Here is a 24,983-nt window from a genome sequence, read left to right as displayed (position 1 = left end):
TCACACAAGTTTCTGCATAATGTTCCTGAACAAACTTGTCTTGTCTGTCAACTCTATGCAAATAACAGTCTGGTCCATGCCTTTGCCTCAAAGTTGTCTCTCTGTTCTGCTGTCACTTCAAAAATTCAGCTTGATTATCCCCTGTCCTTTCCCTCCTAAGGCATTGTTTGAAAAATTGCTTATAACTACTGTAGCTGTAGAGAAAATATAGACATAAATTGTAGTGGAACTTCTGTTAAGGTCACAGTTTTGTGAAAATTTTTGCAAACATTCAGGGCAAAACCTTTGCATTTGGCTTCCTCTCAAATTGCTTTTGAGTTTTTCCAGTCAAGGTTGAAACAATATTGTCTTCACAAATTTCTCTCAAGGCTCTGTGTTTGCAGGCACTTCAGAACAGCATCTGTTCAACGTGTTCCAAGCATCATGTGTTATTCCTGTAGGTTTCTTTGGCCGCCTGTCCTGGGAGCCAGCCAATGCTACAAAGACATGGTTGGTTTTCCTCAGTTTTAGAGTGTGTCTGTTTATGTGAGACCACAAAATGACTCATGCTCTAGACTCTCCTCTCAGTTCCATTGGGGTATATCCAACATCATGCCTAAGCACAGAATTTGCATTTTTCTTTGACATGAGAAAAATAGGCATTTTATCCTATGATCACCCTAAAAGGTAGAACATAATAACTTCATCACTGCTTCTTTGTTTCTTGAGTCTGGCTGTGAAATATGAAGCAAAGCTGCTTCTTTATAAAATGCAGTTTGGGCTGAAACTTAGTGCTTTTGCTATTTTCCAAGATTTTTGGGGAACCTATGGCCTATCCTAAAAAAACAAGCACTAAGTACCCATTTATACCTGAAGGTTGACTACTGGCATATGGTGTCGGTCTGTTTTTCTGACAACTGTCACCAGATCTTGCAGGTGTGATGAGAGGAAGGCTCTGTAGGTGGATGTCAAACCAGCAAGCTGGGCCTGCCGAAAGCACTGAAAATCTGCTCGCATGTCACCAGACAATGGGAAGTTCAAAGCCACCAGATGCAACTGGAAGAAAAAAGAAGAAAGGGAACCATTTTTTAAAAGTTTATGACACAAGGAAGATACATCTTGGAAACAAAACAGTACCCTCTCCTCCTGCCAGCACAGAACACGTACCCTTCATAAAAAGTATGAAAGTTATTTGTTGCCATAACATTACATTTCTCAGAGCCATGGCACCCTTAGCAGAAATATCAATTCATCTTTCGATGTTAAGGAAACTATGAATATTATGTACTCCTAAAAATAAAAATCTTTTAGAAGCAGCTAATATTTTCAACTGAAAATCTTGGAGTTTTCACATTAACAAAATCACAAATCCTGCAAACATGGAAAAAAGTAGTAAGAAGTGACTAGGTACCATTTAAAAATAGAAGAAATAGCATTCTTAAGTCAAGCAGCACAGATGCAAGAAATAATCCACATTCTTCCTTTTCTTTTCTTTCTTTTTTAGATATGTCAGTTACCTTGCTTTTTTTGTCTAAACATTTTAAAGTCTTTTAAAGTCTTTTTAAATAGAGGCTTAAGTTCTAAAGTGTCCATCTAAGCCAAGCAGCACCACGAAGATTGAAAATATTGTAACAAATATTTTAATTATTTGTAGCACTATTGTTAGTTTAGAAGTTACTCTGTATTGCAGGTACAATCACTAAGTGAAGAGGTATTACCAACTCAGTAGTTTTTTTTTCCTTTGAGATGGGGAAGGGTTTGGGATGATGAAAACAGATCTGGAGGGAACAATTTCAACTTGTGTTTGAGATGTCTGAATAAATTAAAGAAGTGTATTTGTAAATTTCTGAAGTAAAATCTCTGAGTTTGAAGAGCAAATATCACAACTGTCCCTAAAGATGCAAACTGTCACATTACAAAGCATGGCTCTGCAGCTGCAATACAGATCTCATACTTACTGCTGGTTTTCCATTGTTCACATTTGATATTGGTCTCAGTGCTGGAATAGACTGAAATCCCTATATTCAAGCACAAGCAAAAAAAAAAAAGTTAAATATCAGAATTGTGCACACTCAGTAATTTTTTAAATAAAAATTTAATCACACGTGGAGTCCTGCATGAAAGCAGCCTGCTCTTGGTAGGAGCAGAAGAGCAGATGAGGAAAATCAAAACTGAAAGGGTAAGGAGGATGTGAAAACAGAAAATGTAATGGGTGGAAACACTTCTCAACCCTGTTAATTGTTTCAGGAGCAGCAAAGTTTTCTTCTCTAGTTATGGCAAATATGAGTAACAAACCACCAACTGGAGCAGATGGGAAACTAAGGTGGTGTCAGCTGGAGGCTGCAGAAAATTTCTTATAACTTGAGATCTAGACATTTTTCCAGTGTGCTAGGTGAATTCTCCCTGACCTTTTTTATTTGTTTCTGTCCATCTTCCTTCTTACTGCTCCCTCCTAGCACTCTCTTGCCCTTTCATTTTCTCAGCAGATCAATTACCTTGTCATCAAAAAACCTTCTCTCTTCCCTTTGCCATTTCTTGGTTTTCATCCTCCCACAATTTTTTGGGACAGACAGCATGTTCCCATGCAAGGTGGTACAATAACTTGCAGAATGGGGTCAGGCCCAAACTAACAATTGAGGCTTTAAAGAGCACCCTCTGTGGGATAAGCTACATTCAGGTGATGATTATGGTACACTGAATACAGGACTATAACCTTTCAAAGAAAATCTGCTTTTCAGAAACCCTTTTCGGACCTTCCTTGAAGGGGATGAGGGCTTGATATGACTGATTCCAGGCTTATGAAATAGTATTCTGTGGGTTTGTGGGTTTTTGTTTGGTTTTTCTTCTGTTTGTTTTTCGGTCTCTTTTGTTTTGTTTTGGGGGTTTTGTTTGTTTGTTTTGGTTGGTTGGTTTTTTGTTTGGTTTTTTTGGGATTTTTTTTTTGGTGGGCTGCTTACTTTATTCTGCTTTTTGTAAATGTTGCTTTGTGTCTTTAGTGTTTGGAATCTCAAAAGATACTGGAAACAGATTACTGTCCAAGCAAATAAATTTGCAAGCTTATGTAGTGGTAGGATGCTTATTTTGAACTGACAAATCTTGGTGGAAAATCACATTGTGCAGAGATCTGCATACTACTTCTGCCAAGTGTATCACACATCTAGACTCAGTTTTCCACAGTCCAGTATTTTGTACTTACATGGCTTGATATGGCTGGAGGAGGAAGGCTGTCAGCAGGGATAGGAATTAGCTCACCAAGCTGAAAGGACCAAAAAGGAGATTAGAACAAAAATGTATCATCAGGAGCTTCTGAACTAAAAATAAGGAGTCTTTGCACCCACACTTCTCTCCCTCTGTAAAAATATGTCCCTCACCTTCATTGTGAGGAAGGGAGTTGGAAAACATTAGAGTGTAGTGCAATAGTACCTGCAATTTTCTCCATCCTTTCTGAACACGGATAAAAACCTCACTGGTTTCCCTCAGATAGATTAGTGTACCTTCTGCTACATAATGAACTTTTTCCAACATGCCTTCAATGTTTTGGAATGTTGTAACCTGTCAAATGGGAAAGTGAAACATACTTCATCAGACACAAAAAACATTTTGCAAGTTAAATAGTCTCATTTGGATACATAAATGTCAAGGCTTCTTCTGCAGAAAAGGCTCAGTTTTATGTAATTTAATCCATAAAGTAATATGAATATCTTGCTACTTTGGCATACCAGCATCCTCATTCTGTGGATTGTAGTAGAATGACAGCAATTTTGTACTAATTTTGTGCAGAGTGAAGATTGTTGCGCTCCTACCATTTAGCATCCTGGATCAAAATGGCAGAGTTCAGAAGAGAACTGCAGTAGTTTTAAACATTTTTTTTCCCTCATTTCCTCATTGACAGAAGGCATATGAATGCTTTATAAATAATGCAGACCCTACTCCAGATTGTATTTTTTTATTAATCTTAAGTAAGCTCAGACCTTATTAATCTTAAATAATCTTAAATAAGCTCAGACCTTCTATCTGAGACAGTAGCTCCCAGCCTGCAACTACAGTCTTCTATCTTGGGGCATCAGTCTTTGAACAGTCTTTGTTTCTCCCCTGAGAATTGCAATGAATGCCCTCTGCTAGCTTGAGCAGGGCTTTTGGGGGTGGTTTTCTCAGGCTTTTTTGGTGTTTGTTTGTTTGTTTGTTTGTTTATTGGCTTTTTTTTTTACAGAAACGATGAGTTCTTAATTTAGAACCTACTGAGAATTCTGCCTTAGCTGGTTTTTTTCTTCATGGATATCTTACACCCAATTTTGATTAATTTAATAATATAAGAAAAGGACACAAATTTACATGTAGTCTCTGGCACAACAATTTTTAGAATTGCTGGGGAAATCTGCAGTTTGCATCTTAAAATTATGTGATTTATAAAATATTCTACTAAATAAAAACACAGGATGGAACTTTCACTCCTCTTTCAGTGCTACCAGTAACCACCAAAAGTTTTGAAGAAAATGTTCTATAGCAAACGTCCTTATTTTGCTCTCTTACCAGATTCCTGGTGGCAGGTGACCCTGGCTCTCCAGAAGGACCTGGTGGCCCAGGCATTGCAGCTGCTAAAAAAATAAGCATACAATACATGCTGAAGGTCATCTTTTTTGAGAGAAAGAAAGGACTTAGTGATGGTGTCCAGGAGCAGCAGAAGTTTTAAATAGCTGTAGTCATGTCCTTAATAGCTCAAGTCAACTACAGAAAATATATTCTAAGGATTTTTTTAGAAGCAATGATGGAACAGTCCTTTCTCTGTTTTTTTGGGAGGTTAGGGCCAAAAGATTGCAGTCTGTTGTAGAAACTGCAAATGAAGAACAAAACCCACTTAAATTGACCAGAATAATTGACAGAACCAGCTGTTCTGTCAGCTAGTGCACATGGAAGAGGAAGAACTTTTTGCTCCTGCCCATATAGATTTCGAGGGACCCATAACATCTTTTGCTCTAAAGACAAAGAAAAATTTACTTTTCCTTAGATGAAATATTCATGTGTGTAAGCTCAGCTTGTGTTACAAAGCAAAAAAGAAATTCTTCAGGAGTATGAACTTGGACTACTAAGGCTGCAGTCCACACCACCTGGTACCCAGAATCTGTCTATTCCAAACGTGAATTTCTTCATCTTGAGCTGTTTTCTGGAGTAAAAACTTCTTTCTTTTAAGATTGAAAGATATGGAAGACTAAAAGCATGCATTTTGTGCAAACGCATGTCATGATAATGGAACTTTGAAGTTGTTTGTAAGAGCTTCTACACAAGGATCTTGCTTGTTTGGTCTTGTGACTCCCAGAGGAACCTCGAAATCACCTTTTGCAAGAAGAATCTATGCACTGAGGCATTTGCAAGGATACTCCAGAGCAGGTCCTTCATGCCAATGGCAGGGGAAGGAGGTCAGCTCTCAGAAGTGTTTATAGCTATTTACCTACAGATAAGCTATTCCTCTTTCCCCATATTGCAATATGTGAACTTCATACTACAGTATGTGAACTCCATAATTACAGATAGTAATAGCTTTAAAAGAGAAAACTGAACCTCGAAGATAGGGAATAAATAAACATCTGTTCCGAACATTATTAAAATGTGTGCTGCCTAAAGAACCCTTTTACAAAGCAAAGAGGAAAATGTGTAGGAGGATGATGAAGACTAATGGCAGAGAGCATAAATATAGGGATGGAATACTAATAATAATTTGTTTTGTCTGACTGGGTCTCTTAGTTAATATCCAGAAGTACTTACTCCAAATTACACAGGAAAAGGCCTGAAGACCTTTATGGGCTTCATGGATGCTGCGGGTCTGTCTGTATCGTGATGGTCAGGGGCTGATTCACATGAAGCCCTTGTTCCAATGCTAAACATATTAAGGATTTTTTCTTTCTCAAATATTATTCAGAGGATGAATACTTCTGATAGACACTAAATTAATAGTAGCGACTGGATGAGAGATCGGAAGTCTCCCCTGCTGTATAAATGAGGCTGACCAGGTTTAAGAAATACCTGGAGAGAACAAACTGAAGAGAGGTATGTCTTCTCCCCAAACTAGCATACTGGAAGAACAGGTCTTGTGGGAAAACAGGCAAATTGTTTGTTCTCAGGAATGGAGAACTGTATTTGTTAGACCTGTCAAAACTTCAGGAAGAACAGATCTCTGTTACAGCATCTCTATTCAGGTAAAATCTCCCTTTCCACTAGTACACCATCTTCAGCTGAGGTTAAGGAATGCTCTGCTCAGGTTTCACCTGGCTGAATTCCCATCCTGGTCACAGATCCTAGAGGAAGGAATCAGTCATTTTCTCAGGCTTATCTGTCAAGTAATGTCAGAGGAGCCCAAGAACCCATCCACCAGAACCCAAGGCTGGATATTAACAGTATGAGGCTTGTCACTAAAAAATCTGTGACTCAAAAGGAGTCAAAAGCACAAATATCTTGTACTGTGACACCTGATTTCTAGCTACATACTCCCTTTGTTGTCACCTTGTTTGCAAAATTCCTCTCTTGATGTGACTAATTGTGGCACATTTTGCTCCTTTTCTAACCCAGTTGAAAACCATTAAAGGCAGAGTAAGCAATCTGAAGTTCCAATTCTATTCAGCATTTGCATAGCAACTAGTTTTTAGAAGCAGTTCTCCAGCAGTCTGATTCTAGACCTAAACTCTGCTATGGGTACTGCCTTTTCCCCAGAAAATCAGAGAAGAACTTCGGCTGGAAAAGACCCTTAAGATCATCACCTACACCTGCAACACCCAGAACTCCAAAGTCCGCTACTAAAACGTGCCTAAGTGCCATGGCTGTGCTTCCAGAGATGATGACTCAACCACTTTCCTGGGCAGCCTGTTCCAGTGGCAATCCTTTAGGTGAAAAAAAATTTCCTAATATCCAATTTAAACCTCCTCTGGTACAACTTGGGGCCATTTCCTCTTGTCCTGTTGCTTGTAACCTGGGAGAAGAGACTGCCCCTCCTGGCTACATCCACCTTTCAGGCAGTTGTAGAGTGATAAGGTCACCCCTGAGCCTCCTTTTCTCCAGGCTAAACACCCCCAGCTCCTTCAGCTGCTCCTCATTGGACTTGTGCTCCCGATCCTTCCCCAGCTCGACTGCCCTTCTCTGGACACGCTCCAGCACCTCAGTGTGCTGCATTCTTGTAGTGAGAGGCTCAAAACTGCTCACAGGATTCAAGGTGTGGCCTGACCAGTGCTGAGTACAGTGGGACAATCACTGCCCTGGTCCTGCTGGCCCCACTGTTGCTGATATAGACCAGGGCCATTGGCCTTCTTGGCTACCTGGGTACTGCTGGCTCAGGTTCAACAACTGCCAGCCAGCATCCCCCAGGTCCTTTTCTGCTGGGCAGCTTTCCAGCCAGTCTGCATGGGGTTGTTGTGACGCAAATGCAAATGCAGGACCTGGCACCTGGCCTTACTGACCCTCATACAGCTGACCTTGGCCCATTGGCTCAGTCTGTCCAGACCCATCTGTAGAACATTTCAGCAGATCAACCTTCCCAGCCAGTTTGGGGGCAAACTCACTAAAATGTGCATTTGATCCCCTAGCCCAGATAATTGATTGATATTAGATAGGTCTGGACTCAATACTGAGCCCTGGGAAAACCCCCTTGTGTTGGCCACCAGTTGGATTTAATTCCATTCCCCACAAGAGGAGGGTTTTGTCCCAAATTTAGCCAGCTGGTCAATTTGATGGATTTTGCACAGCTGTCAAGGTAACCTATCTCCACTATGCAGATTTCCTCCCAGCCACGTCCACAGCAAGATCCTTCGCACAATAGCACTTCCATGGTACTAGTCAGTGAAAACTGTCTGCAGAGAAATTGTCCCTTTTGTGCTCTCAGTTCCAACTTCTCCCCATGAGAAACTGGTGGAGGGCAGGGGGAGAGTGGGGAACAACCCGCTCAGGTATGCAGAGAGGGTGGGCAGGTGGGACAACCTGCCAGGTGTGAAAGAATTGGTCATGTGTGGGTTGTGAGCGTGTGGGTTGTGAGCATGTGGCTGTACACTTGCACGTACACTGAAAAGCTCACCTGAGCCATATATTGCAGGGGGGCCTGGTGGTCCAGGTGGTCCAGGTGGGCCAGGAGGTCCAATTTTTCCATAACCTGGTAAGCCAGGTAGGCCAGGTAACCCTGGAGGTCCTCTGGGTCCAACAACTGAGTCTCCTTTTGGTCCCTGTCAGTGATGAAAAGTATTTCCTTGAATGTATTTGTTTCACTGCTGCAGGGCCATCATCTCTGGTGGCAACATTTACCAGGTGCCTGCCACTACACCACCATTTAGACATGAGTCTGTATGTAATTTTCCCCAAGGAGGCATTTTCATTTTCATAATGGAAAATGAAAATTTTAACCATATACTGAAATAAAGTCAAGAATTTAAATTTCGGAAAGCTTTCTGAATAATCTCATACCTACCCCTGTGCAGCTGATACCTGAAAAACTCTCAACAGTGCTCTCAAAATCCTGGATCTCTACTCTGTTCATGCTGAGACTGCTTGCTTTGATGGGCTCAGAGAGTTTGTGGAAAACTTTAATGTAAAGTGTGTCTATGCAAGGTGTACACCTCATGATGAGTGCTGTCTTCTCCCTCCTGTGATCAAATGTTAGCCCTTAACCTCTCCAGCTGCCAGACTTGCAGAATAAAGAAGCTTCAACTCCCTTCATTTTCAGTTTAGCTGTGTGTCCTCAGCCTGACTGAGGAGGACTTCTGCTCCCTGTGCTCACACCATCCTGCAGACATGGAACACATTGGACCCTGGACAAGGAGAGCTCAGCTGTGCCAGTAGAACAGTTTCTAAACAGGGAGATGGTTCTCAGCAATGTGGAATAGAACTAGGGGGATTTTTAAGGGTGGTCTTGCTAACTTAGCACTTAACTCTCAGCTGTTTCATTCATGGTTCCTGACACAGACATGGAAACAGAGGAATGCAATGCATGTATTTGTTGCCAGATCCCAGGGATAAACTAGGTTCCAAAGAACTGGTGCATTTTATTCCAAAGCAGCTGTGGTGGCAATTGCCAGAAGATAAAATTTAAAGGTAGACAGTAGGCACTGGTTGAATTTTATAGAAATGGTCTAGATGGTTACACACTGGTCTTTTCAGTCGTGTTTTTGGATTACTAGGAAATTAGGATTAATTATTTAGATAGCCAGTAATTTTCAAGTCAGCCTCTAACTAACTTTATATGGCTTATTTTGGTATTATGGGGGTATAAGTAGTAGTATCACAAATTATACACATTGCTTTGATTTGTAATGCTGTTAATAGCATGATCTACATACTGGGGTAGCTATAAGAGGCGGCTGAGCACAACATTATGTCAGTAATTCTGTGCACAACAGTGAAGTGTCTGTGTTTACACTTAATGGCATTTTCTCCTATTCACCTAATGCTCAGCATGTAAGTTTTTATATAGTTCTAGCAATCCTGATGCTTGTCTCTTTTTAGTGCCTTCTAAATTCATTCTAAATGGGTAGTCACAAATATTGCCATTCTACAACTTGCATGACTTACAATTAATCCTGGTCTTCCTGGGGGTCCAGGAGGTCCTGTCAGGAAAAAGCCTCCATTTGGTTCTCCTTTTTCTCCTTTTACACCAGTGACTCCATTGTCTCCTTTTTCACCCTATGAAGAAAATGTATTTTAAAATGTTGAGCTGAAGTGAGACCAGAACACCATGCACTGACCTTTTAAATTTACCTGAAATCTCTGAGTTTGGTAAAGGAAAGCACTTGTTTGAATTTTTTTAACATCACTTTCTTTTGTCTTTTGTGATATGGGATGAAAAGGAATGGTTTCGCTATTGAGGCTGCAAGGCTCATGCAGGGCAAGGGCTAGGGGAGTTGGGGTTTGGTGGAGGCAGAGAAAATGCCTCTGTTTCTGTTTCCTGCTATTCTGCCCAGCAAAACCTTGTTCAGTGCTGTAGCTGGAGGCGAAGAGAGAGTTGGAGGAAGCATAAAAGCATGGCTTTGTGCTTTCCTCCATCACCAAGGAAAAACCAAAGCAAGATTGACATTGAATGGACAGCTATTTCAAAGTATTTGACAAAGTGAGCAGAGCATGGTGGGAGTGTGTACCAGGATAACAGAAGAGACACCACACAAAATTGCGGACACTTGAAACAGTGTGTCTTCTGTTCTGCATGGCTGATTATTAGTTAGTTTGGGAAACAAAGCAATAGGTAAGAAGCAGCATTTAATTACTACATTATTATATATCTGTGCAAGATGAGCCACAGCATTTATACATCCTCCTCACATTATTTTTTTCTGTTTGTCTGCTATTTTTCCCTTCAAGTTTTTTTTTGTTGACTTTTTCAGGTTTCTGAGAAATAAACCTGTGGATAGAAGAGGTAAATGGCAAAGCAAAAATGGCAGGTATCTGCAGACAGCCAGAGGACATGGCTATGTACAGCTCCTCCTCTGACTTTTAGTCTTTGTAGATTCCCAATAAATACGACTCAGAAGGTTTCTTTATTCCAGGCCATTTTGGGGAGTAGAAGGACTAGATGAAAAATGAATTCTTGGCAGCTAAATCTGTAAAGCTACAGACATTACACTGTAAAGTCAAAGAAACCCTACCAGCTTTGCCACATACATGGGACACCTTATACCATAGGAATAACTTGGGTGTACTCAGCCGAGCAGAAATAAAGTCCTAAAACCAGGCAGCATTAAGAGTCCTTACAAGAGTCTGTCAGCACAACACTTTTGATAGCATCATTAAATGATGATTTGATTTACATTTTATAAGTTCTTCTACTGATAAAGTCCTATTCACCTAAAAACATTTAAAAAAATATCATATTTTCATTAATTTTAGTCACTTGAAACAGTCAAGAGAATAATGGAACAGAGAGAGGCTAAACAAATTAAGATATGGGTATACTTTGCTGTAAGAGCTTCCAGGAAAAGTAGTTTTCATAATTTAATTTTATTCAGCATGCTTAAAAGATAAATAACATGACATGCAAGTGATTTCTACCCCCTTTCCCCTCACCCAGTGTTCTAGAAGCCCTTTAGGTAATGGATGTCTTTTACCTGAGCTGACATGGAAACAAAAGCATTCATTTAAGGCAGATATGTTAGGTAACAGTGAATTATGACTCACTTTAATACCACTGGGAAGGTAAAAAGCCTCAGTAATAAAGTTTCTTTCAAAAGTAATCTTTATAGACCTCTGACAACCACTATCTCTATAGCTGTAATACACTTGCCTACATAGCTAGAGTTTAAGAAATGAATATAATTTGCAATTGCTGATGCCTTTATATTTCTATATTTCACCATGTTGCACTGGTTTGTGCTTAATTTATAGTAAAGTACATTTTTAAAAAAGCTTAACAGAACTCAAACACAAATGGGATATAATTACCTTTATGCTATTAATAAAGTGGCTGAAATATGATGGAGGGAGAGGTGGACCTGAAAAATGAAGAAAATACAATAAAGTACAATAATTATCTGTAATTTTCCTTTTAAAAGCACTGCTTTTGGTATTACTGGTTTAGGAGTTTAAAGGAAAACTATTTACAATAATGGCATTAACCTTTATATCAAACATATTTTTAGTTTTGTTCCCTAACAAAGCAAGACTTACACAGCCTATCTTGTCTGTGCCTTGTCTGTCCCTCTTCCACCTTAAAAACATCTGATTCTGATTGGGATTTCAGAAAAATTAGAAGCAAAGAAGGCTCAAATACAAAAAATTCCTAATTTTCTGAAAACATAGCAGCTGGGAAGTGGAGTGAAAGAGAAGTATCCATGTTAACCTCTTTGATGAAAGCCAAGGTAAAAGAGAAGCTTTTCATATGTTTTGCGGGTAGTGGGGTGATCCATCAGTAGATGTGTGATCTTTCCTGCAAAGACAGTACCAGAGCTGACAAGAGCGAGATAGCCTTGCTGCTGTGCTGCAACAATTGTACAATAACTCTTCCTTGACATTTTTCTGCAATGAAAACCAATATCATGAAAACCAATAGAACAAGTGGCTATACCACTTGTGTTGTCTGCCAAAGTTTGTCAGCCAAAGTTGTCAAGCCAGCACAAAAGGTTCAAAAAGTCTTTACATATTATCTGCTTGATATACATTCGAAAAAAACCCCTACTTTGCAGCTTCCCGCAACAGTTCAGTGCATTTCCTTCAAATGTGTTTTGATTAAGTTTTGAGACTTTTGGGCCCAACCCTCTGCAAGCCCTAGGGCTCATTTCCCAGTGTGCCACCTCAGGTAAAACTAAATCGAGCAGACATTGTGGGGTAGAAAAGTATTCTCATTATGGCACCTGTTTGGATTTTATTCCAACCTTACCAATAACAGCTTGCAGCAGTTATCTGCTTGATGCTTGTGAGGGGAAGGTAATGGACTGGTGGAATGGAATGGCAGGCGTCCTTCTCAGATGTTGCTTAGTGTTAATGTCCACATGGAGCACTATCTGAGGTCTTTCTAGGATGACCAGCAAGTAGTCTAGGTCTGAATGAAGCCCATGTCTGTTGAGTTTGCTCTCATACTTTTTGTGTTGGCTTCATAATTTTGCATGTTATCAATTAATAGACCCTGTTTATAAGGTTGGAGAGGTGACCTTTTGTGAGAAGCAAAAATAAATCCACTGCACAGACAAATACCACAGTTCAAAAAGCTTTTCTGGTTCCTGGAACTCAGCAAATGTAGTGAAAAGGATTTCAGCCACCTTCCCTTCAGAAAAGGTTTTGAAAAATTTCCTGTACTTTAATTATGCAACTACTGGCTTGTACATTTTCCCTGTCAGTGGTTATGTGGACACCTGTGAGAACTAGAGAACTCATTCTTTGTATGAAAGAATATTTTAGCAACTACATCATTAAGCAAAAACCAAATAGGAATATTTTTTAAAGCAGCAACAGAATTGGTCTTAGTTAGCATGCTTCAACTTAAAGTTGAAGAAAATGTTGGAACCGGTTGATCTATTGGATCAAGTGAATGAATCTCTGTTATTTTAGGAGAAAAGTGAATTGAGTTTTCAGTTTAACCAGAATTGTTGTGTTATTTTCACCATCCTTTACCAGCTGCAGTTTTAGAGCAAAATCTTAAGAACAATCCTCATAATCTCCTTATGAAGCACCTGAAATCATCAGATACAGGTAAGAAAATACTTCCAAGACAATAATTTGCATTCAGTACAGAACCTGGAAAGGAACAGATATGTTCATGGTGGATAAGCCAGCACTGAAGAGAAAATTTTCTTATTTTCTGTTTAGAAAAGTTTTTCTTCTTCTTTTGACAAGTTTATTGATGACTGGAAATCACTAACTGCTTATTTTAAGATACTGGATCAGAATAAAAATTAATGAAGACAAGACAGGAAAATTCATTTTATCACAACAAGCAGGTGCTGTCTTCAAAATAACCAAAACGTCGTCTTTAGTCAGCAGAATTATGTCTTTGGAACAAAGACAGAAATATCCATGTAGACCTAGTGAGGGGTTAATACAGTTATTATATGGGGAGAATATAGTTATTATCAATGCATTAAAGGAAAATTCCTATTAATATGGTATAGCAACACTAATTCAATATATTGCATTTTCTATTTCAAAGCCTTATCTCAGTATATGAGATTTTAAAAAATATACAGAAAATTAAGTGCTTGTAATTACAATCTTTTCAAACAGATGCTTGTTTCTGTAACTCTTTTTGAATTTGTAAGAATTAGCAATGTGTATCCACTTTTTGATACAGAAAGCAAATCTTTAGGTGAGGAATAATTCCTACTGCTAGTGAATTGGAATTTTCAGTGCACACAGACTCTTCGTAATTTTCACAAATAAATCAGAAAACATTGAAAAATTGGTTGAAATGGAAATAATCTATTTCCACCTCCTGTTAGAAGTGGGACTCTCAGCAACAACTGACTGCCTTGAACTCAGAATGCACAGGTGTATCACCCTGAAATGTGAAGCACTGGATGTTAGCACAATTGGCTCAGAAAGACTGACAACAAAATGATATCTCAGGAAGTGCCCATTATGTCCTTCTAAAATGTCAGAAAATCTGTGACCAGCTACTTACATTTCAATATCTATTCTTATATTTAACACATTCCTAATGCTCACAAATGTGCAGTCTGTCTTTTCAGAAGACGTTTTGGATAACATTCTGAGCTTTGCTGCTCTGTGCGTCGGTTCATCAGTGAACACTGGTATAAATCTCTAGGGAGGTAAGGCAGCAGAGATAAGTATTCAAGTATCTTGCTGAATTGCTTTTCAAGTTAGACACATATTCCTCCACAGGATGTCAATGACATATTTAGATTTAGTATACCTGGTGGTCCTGGAGCACCTCTGTCTCCCTTCTCTCCTTTGAAGTGTGCTGAACTGTGCAGTCCCCAGGAATCTCTGTTTGCTTTAGCACCTGCCATAAACAGCATCACAAATTCATAAGAACTTGAAAACAGCAGAGACTGTAGCAGTGATAACCAAACCACTGAAAGTGGGAGCAGACTTTTCCATATATGTGGGGCATATGGTTCCTGTCCTTCGATGCCTCTCTCATTCATGGTCATTGAATGGCTGCCTGACTGTCCTCTCTTAGCAGCCCCAATACGTGCAAGACCATCTCATTGGGGTTGCGATGAATAAGGTTGGAGAAGATGTTGATGGTCGAATAGGCTCTTTGATAAATAGTTTTACTCCATCTGCTAGAGGTTGTAGGAGCCTGAAAGGGCCAACAATGTTTGGGCCCTTTCGGCCTTGTATGTAGCGTAGGATTTTGTGCTCTACTAGTGTAAGGAAGGCTACTGTGATTAAGATTAGAAGGGCATAGGAGTGGGCTATGATGAGGCTGATTAAGAGAGGGTAATTAGTCATGGTTTGGGTTAAGCTAGGGAGAGGATTTGAACCTCTGAGCTAAAGGACTTAAGCCTTTGGCATTTTCCGAGCTCTGCCACGCTAGCTACTATGCAGGCAAAAAAGAACCATTCGGCTACATGGGAATAGTATGAGCCATACTATCTATCGGGTTCCTAGGCTTTATCATCTGAGCCCGCCACATATTGACAGTAGGAATAGACGTTGATACTCGAGCATGCTTCACGTCCGCCACTATAATCATTGCTATTCCAACCGGCATCAAAGTATTCAGCTGATTAGCCATACTCCAGAGAGGCACAATCAAATGAGACCCCCCAATACTATGAGCCCTAGGATTCATCTTGCTATTCACCATCAGAGGACTAACAGGGATTGTCCTAGCAAACTCCTCACTAGACATTGCCCTACACGACACCTACTACGTGGTGGCCCACTTCCACTACGTACTGTCTATAGGAGCAGTATTTGCAATCCTGGCAGGCTTTACCCACTGATTCCCCCTATTTACTGGGTACACCCTCCACTCAACATGAGCTAAAGCACACTTCGGTGTAATGTTTGTAGGTGTAAACCTAACCTTCTTCCCTCAACACTTCTTAGGTCTAGCCAGTATGCCATGGCAATACTTATACTCCCTTTTCCCTAACCACCCAGCCTAAAACCCTCTGAACAGACCTGGTTCTATTTTTCCATTTGTGAATTTCACTGGAGCAGATGCAGAAACAGTTCTTGAATTTCCCTTCCCTTCCCTTCCCTTCCCTTCCCTTCCCTTCCCTTCCCTTCCCTTCCCTTCCCTTCCCTTCCCTTCCCTTCCCTTCCCTTCCCTTCCCTTCCCTTCCCTTCCCTTCCCTTCCCTTCCCTTCCCTTCCCTTCCCTTCCCTTCCCTTCCCTTCCCTTCCCTTCCCTTCCCTTCCCTTCCCTTCCCTTCCCTTCCCTTCCCTTCCCTCCTCCAATTATACCATAATCAAGAAAAAGCAAAGAGCTCTTAAGTATGAAAAACCCAACAAAAGAAAAAAACCCACCAAAAAACCCAAAAAACCCTCACCCCCCAAAAAGCCCCCCAAAAACCAAAACCAACATCCAAAAAAAAAAACCCCAAAAAAACCCCCAAAAAACCAAAACCAAAAAACCCTTATTTAAACCAAGGTACAAGGAAAGAATTACCCACCATGATCATCAAGAACTTCTTGATTCCCAGGATAGGGAGGGTTCACCTTCAGACAAAGAAATCCATTAAAAATCATCCATACATAATAATCAGTGGACATGCATTACTTAGTGTGACTGAAAAGCCTGGCAAGTTTGCATGCTAGTAAATGTTATAACAACACTCTGGGGTTATCTCCAGTTTGACAGGATCTGAGTATTAGCTGATCAAGTTTTATGAGGATTATGCTCTCTTTGACATGCAACATGCTTTCAGCAGAAAGGTAACATCATGCATTTTGGAGGCATCAGCAAATTCTACTCTTGGTTGTGCCAGAGAAACATCAGAAAACTCATTGTCCAAGAACAATTCTAAATTTACAATACTGTGTTTGGAAGCAGGATTTGATTTTTGACTGTGAGATGACAGCTTGTGTTTATAATTATCTTCATCAGACAAGGGCTATGTTATGTTTGATGTTAACCTGTGCTCCAGATGCATTGATACCACAGTGGGGAGACTGAAGCTATTTTACTCTATCCTCTTCTGCCACCAGCTACCTGTAACAGTGGGCACGCCACCTACTTCTGTGCCTGTCTTCAAACTAGGGACAATGCAGGAAATGAAATGTGGCACAGTGCTTGGAAATCTTGGTACTTTCTAGTACTGTTTATAGGAAACTAAGCAACTGTATGAAAAAATGGAAGTTGCTGCATCTGGCTAATCCTGTAGTATCAGCCCATAGAAGTCTTACTCACATTAACTCCATTAACTTCAGAAGTTCAGTCCCCATGAAGAAAAACTGCTGGGGTTCAGTCTGTAGTTCTTTATCGACACTCATCAATACAGGCATGAACAGCAGACTTCTTATCTATAAACTTGGATAGATTTAGCAGATTACTCACAAATGTAGGACAGATCTATCCAGCACACTCAGGTGCATGAAGAGATGTTTACAAGTACATGTTTCTATTACTTGTGCATGTTAAAATTAGTGCTATTTTTCACTGATTGTAACCTTCTGGAAAAGTGGCTATTATTATCTGAAATTCAGAGAAAATAGGCTTGTTTTGTTTGAATCATTCCACAAAGAATCAGAGGAGAGTGGAGTCTGGAAGGCATCTCTGGAGGTAGTGTAGCCCAAAGGAGGATCAACTACAGCAGGTTGTTCAGGTGTGAATCCAGTCAGGTTTCAGAAGTGAGGCTGACAAATATGTATGTGATTAAGGACATCTGTTATCAATGTACTACATTGTTATACAGTGGGAGTGAGAAGATTAAAGGGAGAAATTCATAGAGGTAAAAAAATGATGCATGGAGGTGGTAGGCCAAAACTGCAGAAATGGCAAATTACCATAGAGTAATGGCTATTTATCATTAATTCCTAAAAACATCACAAGTTGGGATACAACTTTTTTCAGCAGTAGGGTTAGGGTGATGATGAGTATCAATACATTTAGCATAGAGGAAGTCAGGAGCTGTTTCTCTGAAATCAGTGAAAAAGAACTGGAATGCAAAGTGGAGGAGAGGGCACACTATTGCTTGGAGCTTTTACAGCTGTTTAGCAGAAAAGTATAACCCTACACTATTCAGGGGTGGACTGTGGCTCCCAAAGACAGAATCCTTTCCAAATAAATACCCCACAGCTTAACAGTAGGATATTGCCCTAGGGAAAATACTTCCAGGACTGAACTACATTCACCAGTCATTCTAGGATGCAATTTCTGTAATTCATTAAAGAAAAATTGCACCAGGACATTCTGAAAATACGAAATAAATCTCCTCTCTTTTCATACTGTGTGTGACACTGCAGGTTCTTTGAAAGTGATGAAGGCTTTGTCATACTCTTTGAAAAGGAGGGGCAGATCTTCACCTGCTGCAATTCTATGCGGACAGAGTCCATTTGAGGGTCAAATAAAGAACATGATCTTTCTTTTCTGATGCATCTTTCATGCCACAATGAAACACATAACAAATCTTATTTTGGACAGGGAAATTAAAAACAGCTAGAGACATAACAACATGGGGACTGTATTTAGACATATATCTAAAAAATACGTGTACCTGTATGCATACACATTCAGGTCCTCAAAGCAACTCTTAAACTATGGAAACACAAGCTTTGAAAGGCATTTTAAGTATTAGAAAAAAACAAGTAATCAAAGTACTTTAAGCAAAAGAGTCTAGTGTTTCTAGTTCTGTTGTATATTTTATACATGGCTAAGTTTTCATAAATGGCTAAACACTTGAAAATCTGTTATCCTGAAGAACAAGTAAAACACATCCCTGGTGCAAAGCAAAAGGCAGGAGGGAGAAAAGCTGCAAGGTTATGGTGTTTAGGTGTACAGCTGCTTTGGTTATGTTCTGTCATGGCCATGCATCCTGCTAAGAGCAGATTCTGCATGTGTCACTTACTGGCATTTTGCAATGAGGCCTGGGAGGGACTGGGAAAACTGTCTATTGAAAACAGGAGGGAAATTACTTTGGTGAGCATAGGAATGATACAGCATGTAACACACCACATAAACCTAATAGTCATGATAAGGCTAAGCCTGGAAACAAAATCCCCACCTCCCTAGAAGAAAGCCCAGCTGGCTGCCAGTTCTGTCATCATGTCCCTCTCTCTGGGGCCATGGGGGCAGAACTCCTCCATGACAGTGGCTTTGGTTAAGAGATCTTTTTTCTCTGCACACAAGCAAGGTCACTCACAGTGACCTGTGTAGGCCGAAACCAGTTTTGATGTTTCCTTTTGCAGAGTGCTTCTAGAGCAGCACATTTCTGCTGCAAACCAGCCCCTGATGCCCAATGGCACTTACTCCTTTGATATAAAGTATTCGTCCTGGGGGTCCGGGGGGCCCTGGGGGCCCAGGCAAGCCAGGAAGGCCCTGGTAAGAGAAAGTGGGAGAAGGAAGATATCAGACAAAAAATAAACCCCAACTGCAAACTGGAGCACCTAAAGCACTGCTTATTGAAACAAATTAAAGAGTTTATCTCTCATCCAAGGAAGATTAGGTTTTCTACACTGATCTAGATCTCTCAAGACTGCTAAGATTCATAAATTTTCAAGTGCCAGTCAGATAGGTGCATGCTAATTAGTGATGCTGAGGAGCCCTGCTAGAGGGTATGACTGCCTTTTACAAAAAATAGACATCAGCTCTGAGCTGTGTAATTTGAAAACTTGGCACAAGGTTGTGTTCACCTTTCAGTCCACGTCAATGCAAGTTTCTGTATGGTGACATATGTCATCTCATCAATAATTAGAGATCCATTAGATTTCATCTTCCCTGAGCACTCCGGGAAGGACAACTTTCTTTACTTGTTTGCTTTAACCTGTCAGCCTGATGTACTTCATCTAGTTATACGTGCTACAATAGCTTTTGTATGGTTAAGGCAGACAATCCAGAAAATGAACATTAATATTTTTTGAAGATATGGAGAAAAGGAAAATCTACTCTTATATTTTCTCTCAGTTGGTAGTAATTTGTCCTGTTATTTTCTTCCAATTAGAATTTGTCTAATTTGTCTGTTTTCACTTTCTAGGAACTATATTTCTATTTATACCTTCTTCTAGGGGTGTAAGCCACATTCAGTACCTGGTCTTTTTTTACTGTGGAGATACCTAAATACTTACTAATTCTGCAAAGATACTTACGAATTCTCAGTCTCCCTGCTACTCACATAAAGCAGTATCATCTCACTTATATTTATTGTCTAGATGGACAAGACACTTATGCCTTGTAGTTTGTGTGCCATATTTTTTTTCTTTTGAGCAAACTAGAACCAGAGGCTTCTTATAACAGAATCCATTTACAAAAATTTCTCTAATGAAATACAGTAATACTGACTTTATGCTTGCACAGTAACATACCCTTGCAACTTTTATTCAGCATTATCTCTGATGCAGATGAAATAGCATTAGCTGCTGTTTTGGCGTGGGTACCAATTTTCCTAGCACAGATTGTCGCATGACATCAGAACAACCACACAAATGACTCTGCTGTTATGAAGCTTATTGTCTGTGCTCAGCAGTGCTAGCTCTTGTGCTGTCCAGTTTCAGTGTTTGTCATGAGACAACTTGTCTGAAATCTTTTCATGAGAACAGACTTGCAGCAACAGGAGCTTGCTTCATCACTTGTCATTCCACAATTACAGGCTGTAGGTGAGCATGAATATGCCATCACCTGTGCAGAGGTCATTGTTTTGGACACTTGCACATGGCAACCATAGCAGGTAGCAGGTATTAGTGAGTGTCTCCTTGATGGTAAGGTAGATACCACTTCCCTGTGATATGCTCAAGTGCTATTTGTATCTGGGCTAGAAAGGTCAGAGCCTGTGGGAGTATCTTCACATCATGCGAGGTCACACTGGTGGCCTGGATCAGGAACTTCTTGACACATATAAAAAAGTCTGGAATTCCAAATCTTTTGCTATTTGAAGGTGCAATGGTAGCAGTGAGTGTCACACATAACTGTTACACCTGGGAGCTGACACAACTATGTGTATCTGCAAGAACTGCCCAGACAGAGCCAGAAGCTGACTTATCAATGACTGCTGCTAGAGAGGAAAAGTAGCAGAAACATAATTATTTCTAGAACATTTCAGGTTTTAAGTCCCATCATCATTTGACAGGGATCAGTATAAATCAGACTTCAGATTTTAACACATTTTATTTTGCAACCAATTGAAATACAAAAACTTACATTAAATGCTTCACCTCGATCACCTTTCACACCTCTCAGTCCATTCAGTCCTGGACGGCCCTGAAATAAGTAGAAATAATTTATTATTATAAAGAATAAGAAATGTCATATATCTTGTCAGAAGCAAGATTTCCCACTTTATCCCACTTGAGAGCATAATACATACTGGGCGTCCTGGGAAGCCAAGTTCTCCTTTGGGTCCAGTAGGTCCTCTTGGTCCCTGGGAAAAAAAAAAGTAATTGCGGCCCATTTTGTTCACCTATATTTGATTATTAAAAATAAGAAACATAATTTTATATCTACATTAAAAATCAGTCTGTGATGGCCTGTGATTGCACAGAACATCCTCTCTGCTTGCTCTACTGAGTGATCTCAGAAGCTGAGGACTGCATGTAACAGCTCTGGTTTGGAAAAGACCACCTCTCTAAAATGAAGTTTGAATTCCCAGACCCTTGTAGGGCATGCAATTCAAAACTGACTCACCATCTATTGAAGAAAAATTAAATGCATCAGTCAGGAAAAGAAAAGAAAGTTAGAGATATATGCTTTGTTCATCTTCTTTTCCCCTCCCCCCTCCTTTTTTATTTGTAATTATTTTTTAATCAGGCTCTGTGAGGAAATATCTGCGGATTGGCCTAAGAATTCATGCAGTGCCAGGCTTCTACTTGCCTCTCACCAGCCTGGGTTTGTGGATTCATGCATCTGACAGTTGAAACAGAATTGTTCCTTCTTTATACAGGTTTGACTGACTCACCAGGCTCCACAAAGTAAAACAAGCCACTTCAAAAAGAGGGGACAAGTAGGCTGCCTGGGAAAGGTGGTCCAGGACTACAGATGGCCTATGATGGGGCATTTGCAAGCATGCAGCTTCTAGGCAGCCTGCAAGTGATCAACAAAAAGCAGCAAATCTGAGGATCTACAAACTTTCAACTGATGTCAGCTTCCTGAAACTCACCGAAACCACAAGGGTCTAGACAAACTCTTTACATTTGTGTCAGCCTTTCAGGTTTCATTTCCTTTTTTTAGTCCGCTGAAATGCTGAGATACTCCTTCTTGCATTACTTGTTAAATAATCTGTCTGTAGATCTCACACAGATACCACCTACATGAGACAGTGGATGTGTTTAACCCTTCACATGATATCTTTTCAGTGAAAAGTGATATGTACATTAATGAAAAATTCATCTGATGAAGAAGATAATTTCTCTTATCATCTAGCTGAAATTCATGTTGTAATTTTTCTCCTGCTGAAACTGAAAACTGGATTGGAAATTCATAAGCAGTTACCATATGAACATATTAATTTATAATGTCACCATTGTAATCAGAATTTAAAGCTCACTAATGTCAGCTGAAACTACTTGCAGCTGGTAAGACTTTTATTAATCTTCTATTTTATTTCCTGTTTGAAGGTAATTTCTACCCATGTGAACAAAGTTAATGCCTGTGTCTCAATCAGGCAAGAGATTGCTGGTGAATTTCAATATTGTGCCCCAAAATTTCAAAATTCACCTTTCCATGATACCACATCCAGTAATGAGGTTTGGGGGAAAAAAAAGGCAATCAAAAATATTTAAAAAAAAGCAATCCAAAAGCATTTTCCTATTTCAGTCTCTGGTACCTGAGCCTTTAAAGATCATGTAAATCTGAACTTTAATCAGCAGTGAGAACAACTAGAAACAGACTTTTTCAGTTTAAATAGGGAGCAGTGTCTGATCCCATGCTTTAACTGGGATTTCAAACATTAACAATGCGAGAGTTGATTCAGCTGGGGCCACCTTTATTATTTTCTTTAAGTGCCAGCCCAGTCTGTCAGGTGTTAGCAACTCCCTGAGAGAAGCCAGCAGTCACAGCTAGAAGTGAAAGAAGGAAGCATGGAAGCCACAGGAGTTTTGCTTACCACAAAAGTTTCTCTTACACCAGCACAATAGATCTGGACACTGAGGTTCTCACTAAGTGCTCTCCTTCAGTGATATGCAGCCATTTCCTTCACTCACAGGGAACAGCATAATCCAGCATGTAAAAGATCCTCATTTCTCTGGTGGCGGGAGCTCGGATTCAGTCTGTTGCTTCTGCTTTTGCTAACAATTGTACTGACCTCCTGATTATCCCTAGTTCTCATCTGCCAAACTACTACTTCTCTGTAGCTCCTTGTGCTCCAAGCTCCTGTGATCCTACCTTCTGTCCACCTGAAGTCTCAAAGAGGAGCAGAGCAATGGCTAGGGATTTGATTTTAAATTCTGGAAATCTGTATATGGGTCTAAAAGCAGAGAGGAACAATCAGAGTCCCCCACTGCCTCAAAGTTGTTCCTGGGCCAGAGACTCCCTTGGAGCAAAGTGGAACAGAGCTATTGCACTAAAACCTTGAATAAGTTATCTGTCAGGGTCTCTGACACAGCACTTGAAATCTGTACACTTTTGCTGCACAGGCCTCACACTAACTACAGATGATTTTTTTCTATGGGACAACACCAAATTGTACCACCCCATTAGCAGTGATGATCAAACCTGAGTTCTGCGCTCAGAAGAGAGCTGGCTGAGCAAAGCTTTGAGACAGGCTCCCTGTGCCAAACTTTACTGAAGTGTAACCATTCCCACCAGTGCTGGCAAGAACTTCTTTTTCTGCTTGCTGAACTGTATGAAGGCAGTATAAAAGGATATGTAAAACACAAAGCTTGGGGCTGAGAGGAAAAGGACCTGTCTGCTGGATGCAGGATGCACAGCAAGTAGCAGTGAACATTAGCCAGAACACGAGGAATTCCAAATAAATATAAGGACAATTTTTTTTACTTCAGAGTTTGTCAAATGTTTGGAATGTGCTGCCCAGAAAGGTTGTGGAATTTCTATCCTAAGAGTTGTTGAAAACTTCACTTGACACTTGACTTCCTGATTTAAAGAGACCTGCTCCAGGCAGTGATGTGCACAAGATCATCTCTGAAGTCCACTTTCATTCAAAGTTATTCTGTGTCAAGTCAAAAGGGTAGATCATCTTGCAGTCATACAAAGAGAAGGAACTGAACATCCCTTCTGGTAAATTAGGATAGCCTCCTCAGGGTGTTCTGATACACAGTAATTTAAAAAGCAGTTACTCAGCACACCCAGTTACCCCCTTTGGAAGGCTACAGAAACTGATGTAAAAATCTCCTATGCATCTCGGTGTGCAGAAATGTCAACACCCCACTAACATTCACTAAGGCACAACAGTGACCAGGCTATATGAAAAGCAGAAACAAAGAAATATCCTTGACATCCTTGATTTTTGGAATACTTGACTAGAAGAAATTGGCCCTCTAACACTGCTGAGTCTGGGCAACTGTTCTTATTTTATAACTAATTCATTGTGCTTTCTTACGACCTTCCATGTCTAGTCAAAAGTATCAGACCAAATACCTGAAAGAAGGCCTCTAAATCCTGATTTTGGTACGTGGTCCTACTCTGCTGCCTGGTGTACAGCTTTCTCGGAATCCAACACAGCTGCAATTTATTGGCATTGACAGAAATTGAGCCAATGCAATTAGTTGTTTTAATGTAAATCAGAGAATAATTTAGGTGGAAAGAGAGGGATCCTCTTGCACAACCCCTTGCTTACAAGACAAACTTGTATGTTAGGCTTGTAGGTTAGGTCATGCCACTCAACACCTTGTTCCAGAATCCATCATCTCCCTGGGCATCTATTTGTGTGTTTAATCACTTTTAACATGAATTTTTGCCTTTATATCTATATATGTCACAAGATCTTTGTTACTTGTCGTTTTCCTGTGCACCTCTGAGAAGGACCTGATTTTTTTTTATTATTCCCTTTCAGGTTGCAGCAGGGAGCAATTAGAGCTCCTCTTAGCCTTTTATCTTCAGAGCTAAAGAAACCCAGTTCACTCAGAGTCAAAAATCATCCAAATTTCTAGCTCTGATGATATTTCACGGTCAGCTCACACAGTAACAGATACATTTGTTCTACCAGAATTTAAGCTCTGCATAAGTCAGTAGTTACAGCGCCACATATGTAACAAGCACATTCTTTTCTGAAGGAACTGATGGCTCTGAAGAACAAATACTCCTTATCATCCCTACTCAGAAGGAAAGAAAAGCTAACCATGCTACCTTTACATTTACTAGTATTTGTAAGGCCAAAGCAAAATTAAAAAATAAAAAACCATTCATCTTTGGAATCATCTTACCATTGGTCCCACTGGTCCCATCACTCCAGCTTCGCCCTGTTGAGGACCAACACAGAGAGAGAGCAATGACAAGAAGAATTCCTGCAATGTCTAGCAGAGGTGGCTGGTAAC

General features: G+C 40.1%; 1 protein-coding gene across 1 annotated transcript in view; it reads right to left on the bottom strand.

Annotated features, from left to right (window-relative positions):
- Window positions 1–24,983, bottom strand: part of COL15A1 (collagen type XV alpha 1 chain) — a 120,357-nt gene that overhangs the window by 2,449 nt on the left and 92,925 nt on the right. Inside the window, exons 25-39 of the mRNA XM_030971734.1 lie at window positions 24,873–24,908; window positions 20,864–20,917; window positions 20,698–20,757; window positions 18,814–18,882; window positions 18,413–18,454; window positions 16,019–16,064; window positions 14,303–14,392; window positions 11,380–11,429; window positions 9,520–9,630; window positions 8,033–8,177; window positions 4,510–4,574; window positions 3,403–3,531; window positions 3,176–3,235; window positions 1,938–1,997; window positions 850–1,035 (exon numbers count right to left, since the gene is read on the bottom strand). Coding sequence (XP_030827594.1) covers window positions 850–1,035; window positions 1,938–1,997; window positions 3,176–3,235; window positions 3,403–3,531; window positions 4,510–4,574; window positions 8,033–8,177; window positions 9,520–9,630; window positions 11,380–11,429; window positions 14,303–14,392; window positions 16,019–16,064; window positions 18,413–18,454; window positions 18,814–18,882; window positions 20,698–20,757; window positions 20,864–20,917; window positions 24,873–24,908 — 1,203 coding nt within the window. The remainder of the gene's footprint in view (window positions 1–849; window positions 1,036–1,937; window positions 1,998–3,175; window positions 3,236–3,402; window positions 3,532–4,509; window positions 4,575–8,032; window positions 8,178–9,519; window positions 9,631–11,379; window positions 11,430–14,302; window positions 14,393–16,018; window positions 16,065–18,412; window positions 18,455–18,813; window positions 18,883–20,697; window positions 20,758–20,863; window positions 20,918–24,872; window positions 24,909–24,983) is intronic.

The sequence above is a fragment of the Camarhynchus parvulus genome, chromosome 2, assembly GCF_901933205.1.
Source record: "Camarhynchus parvulus chromosome 2, STF_HiC, whole genome shotgun sequence".
NCBI lineage: Eukaryota > Metazoa > Chordata > Aves > Passeriformes > Thraupidae > Camarhynchus > Camarhynchus parvulus.
The sequence above is the reverse complement of the archived record's forward strand: the minus strand, read 5'-3'. Positions and strand labels throughout refer to the sequence as shown.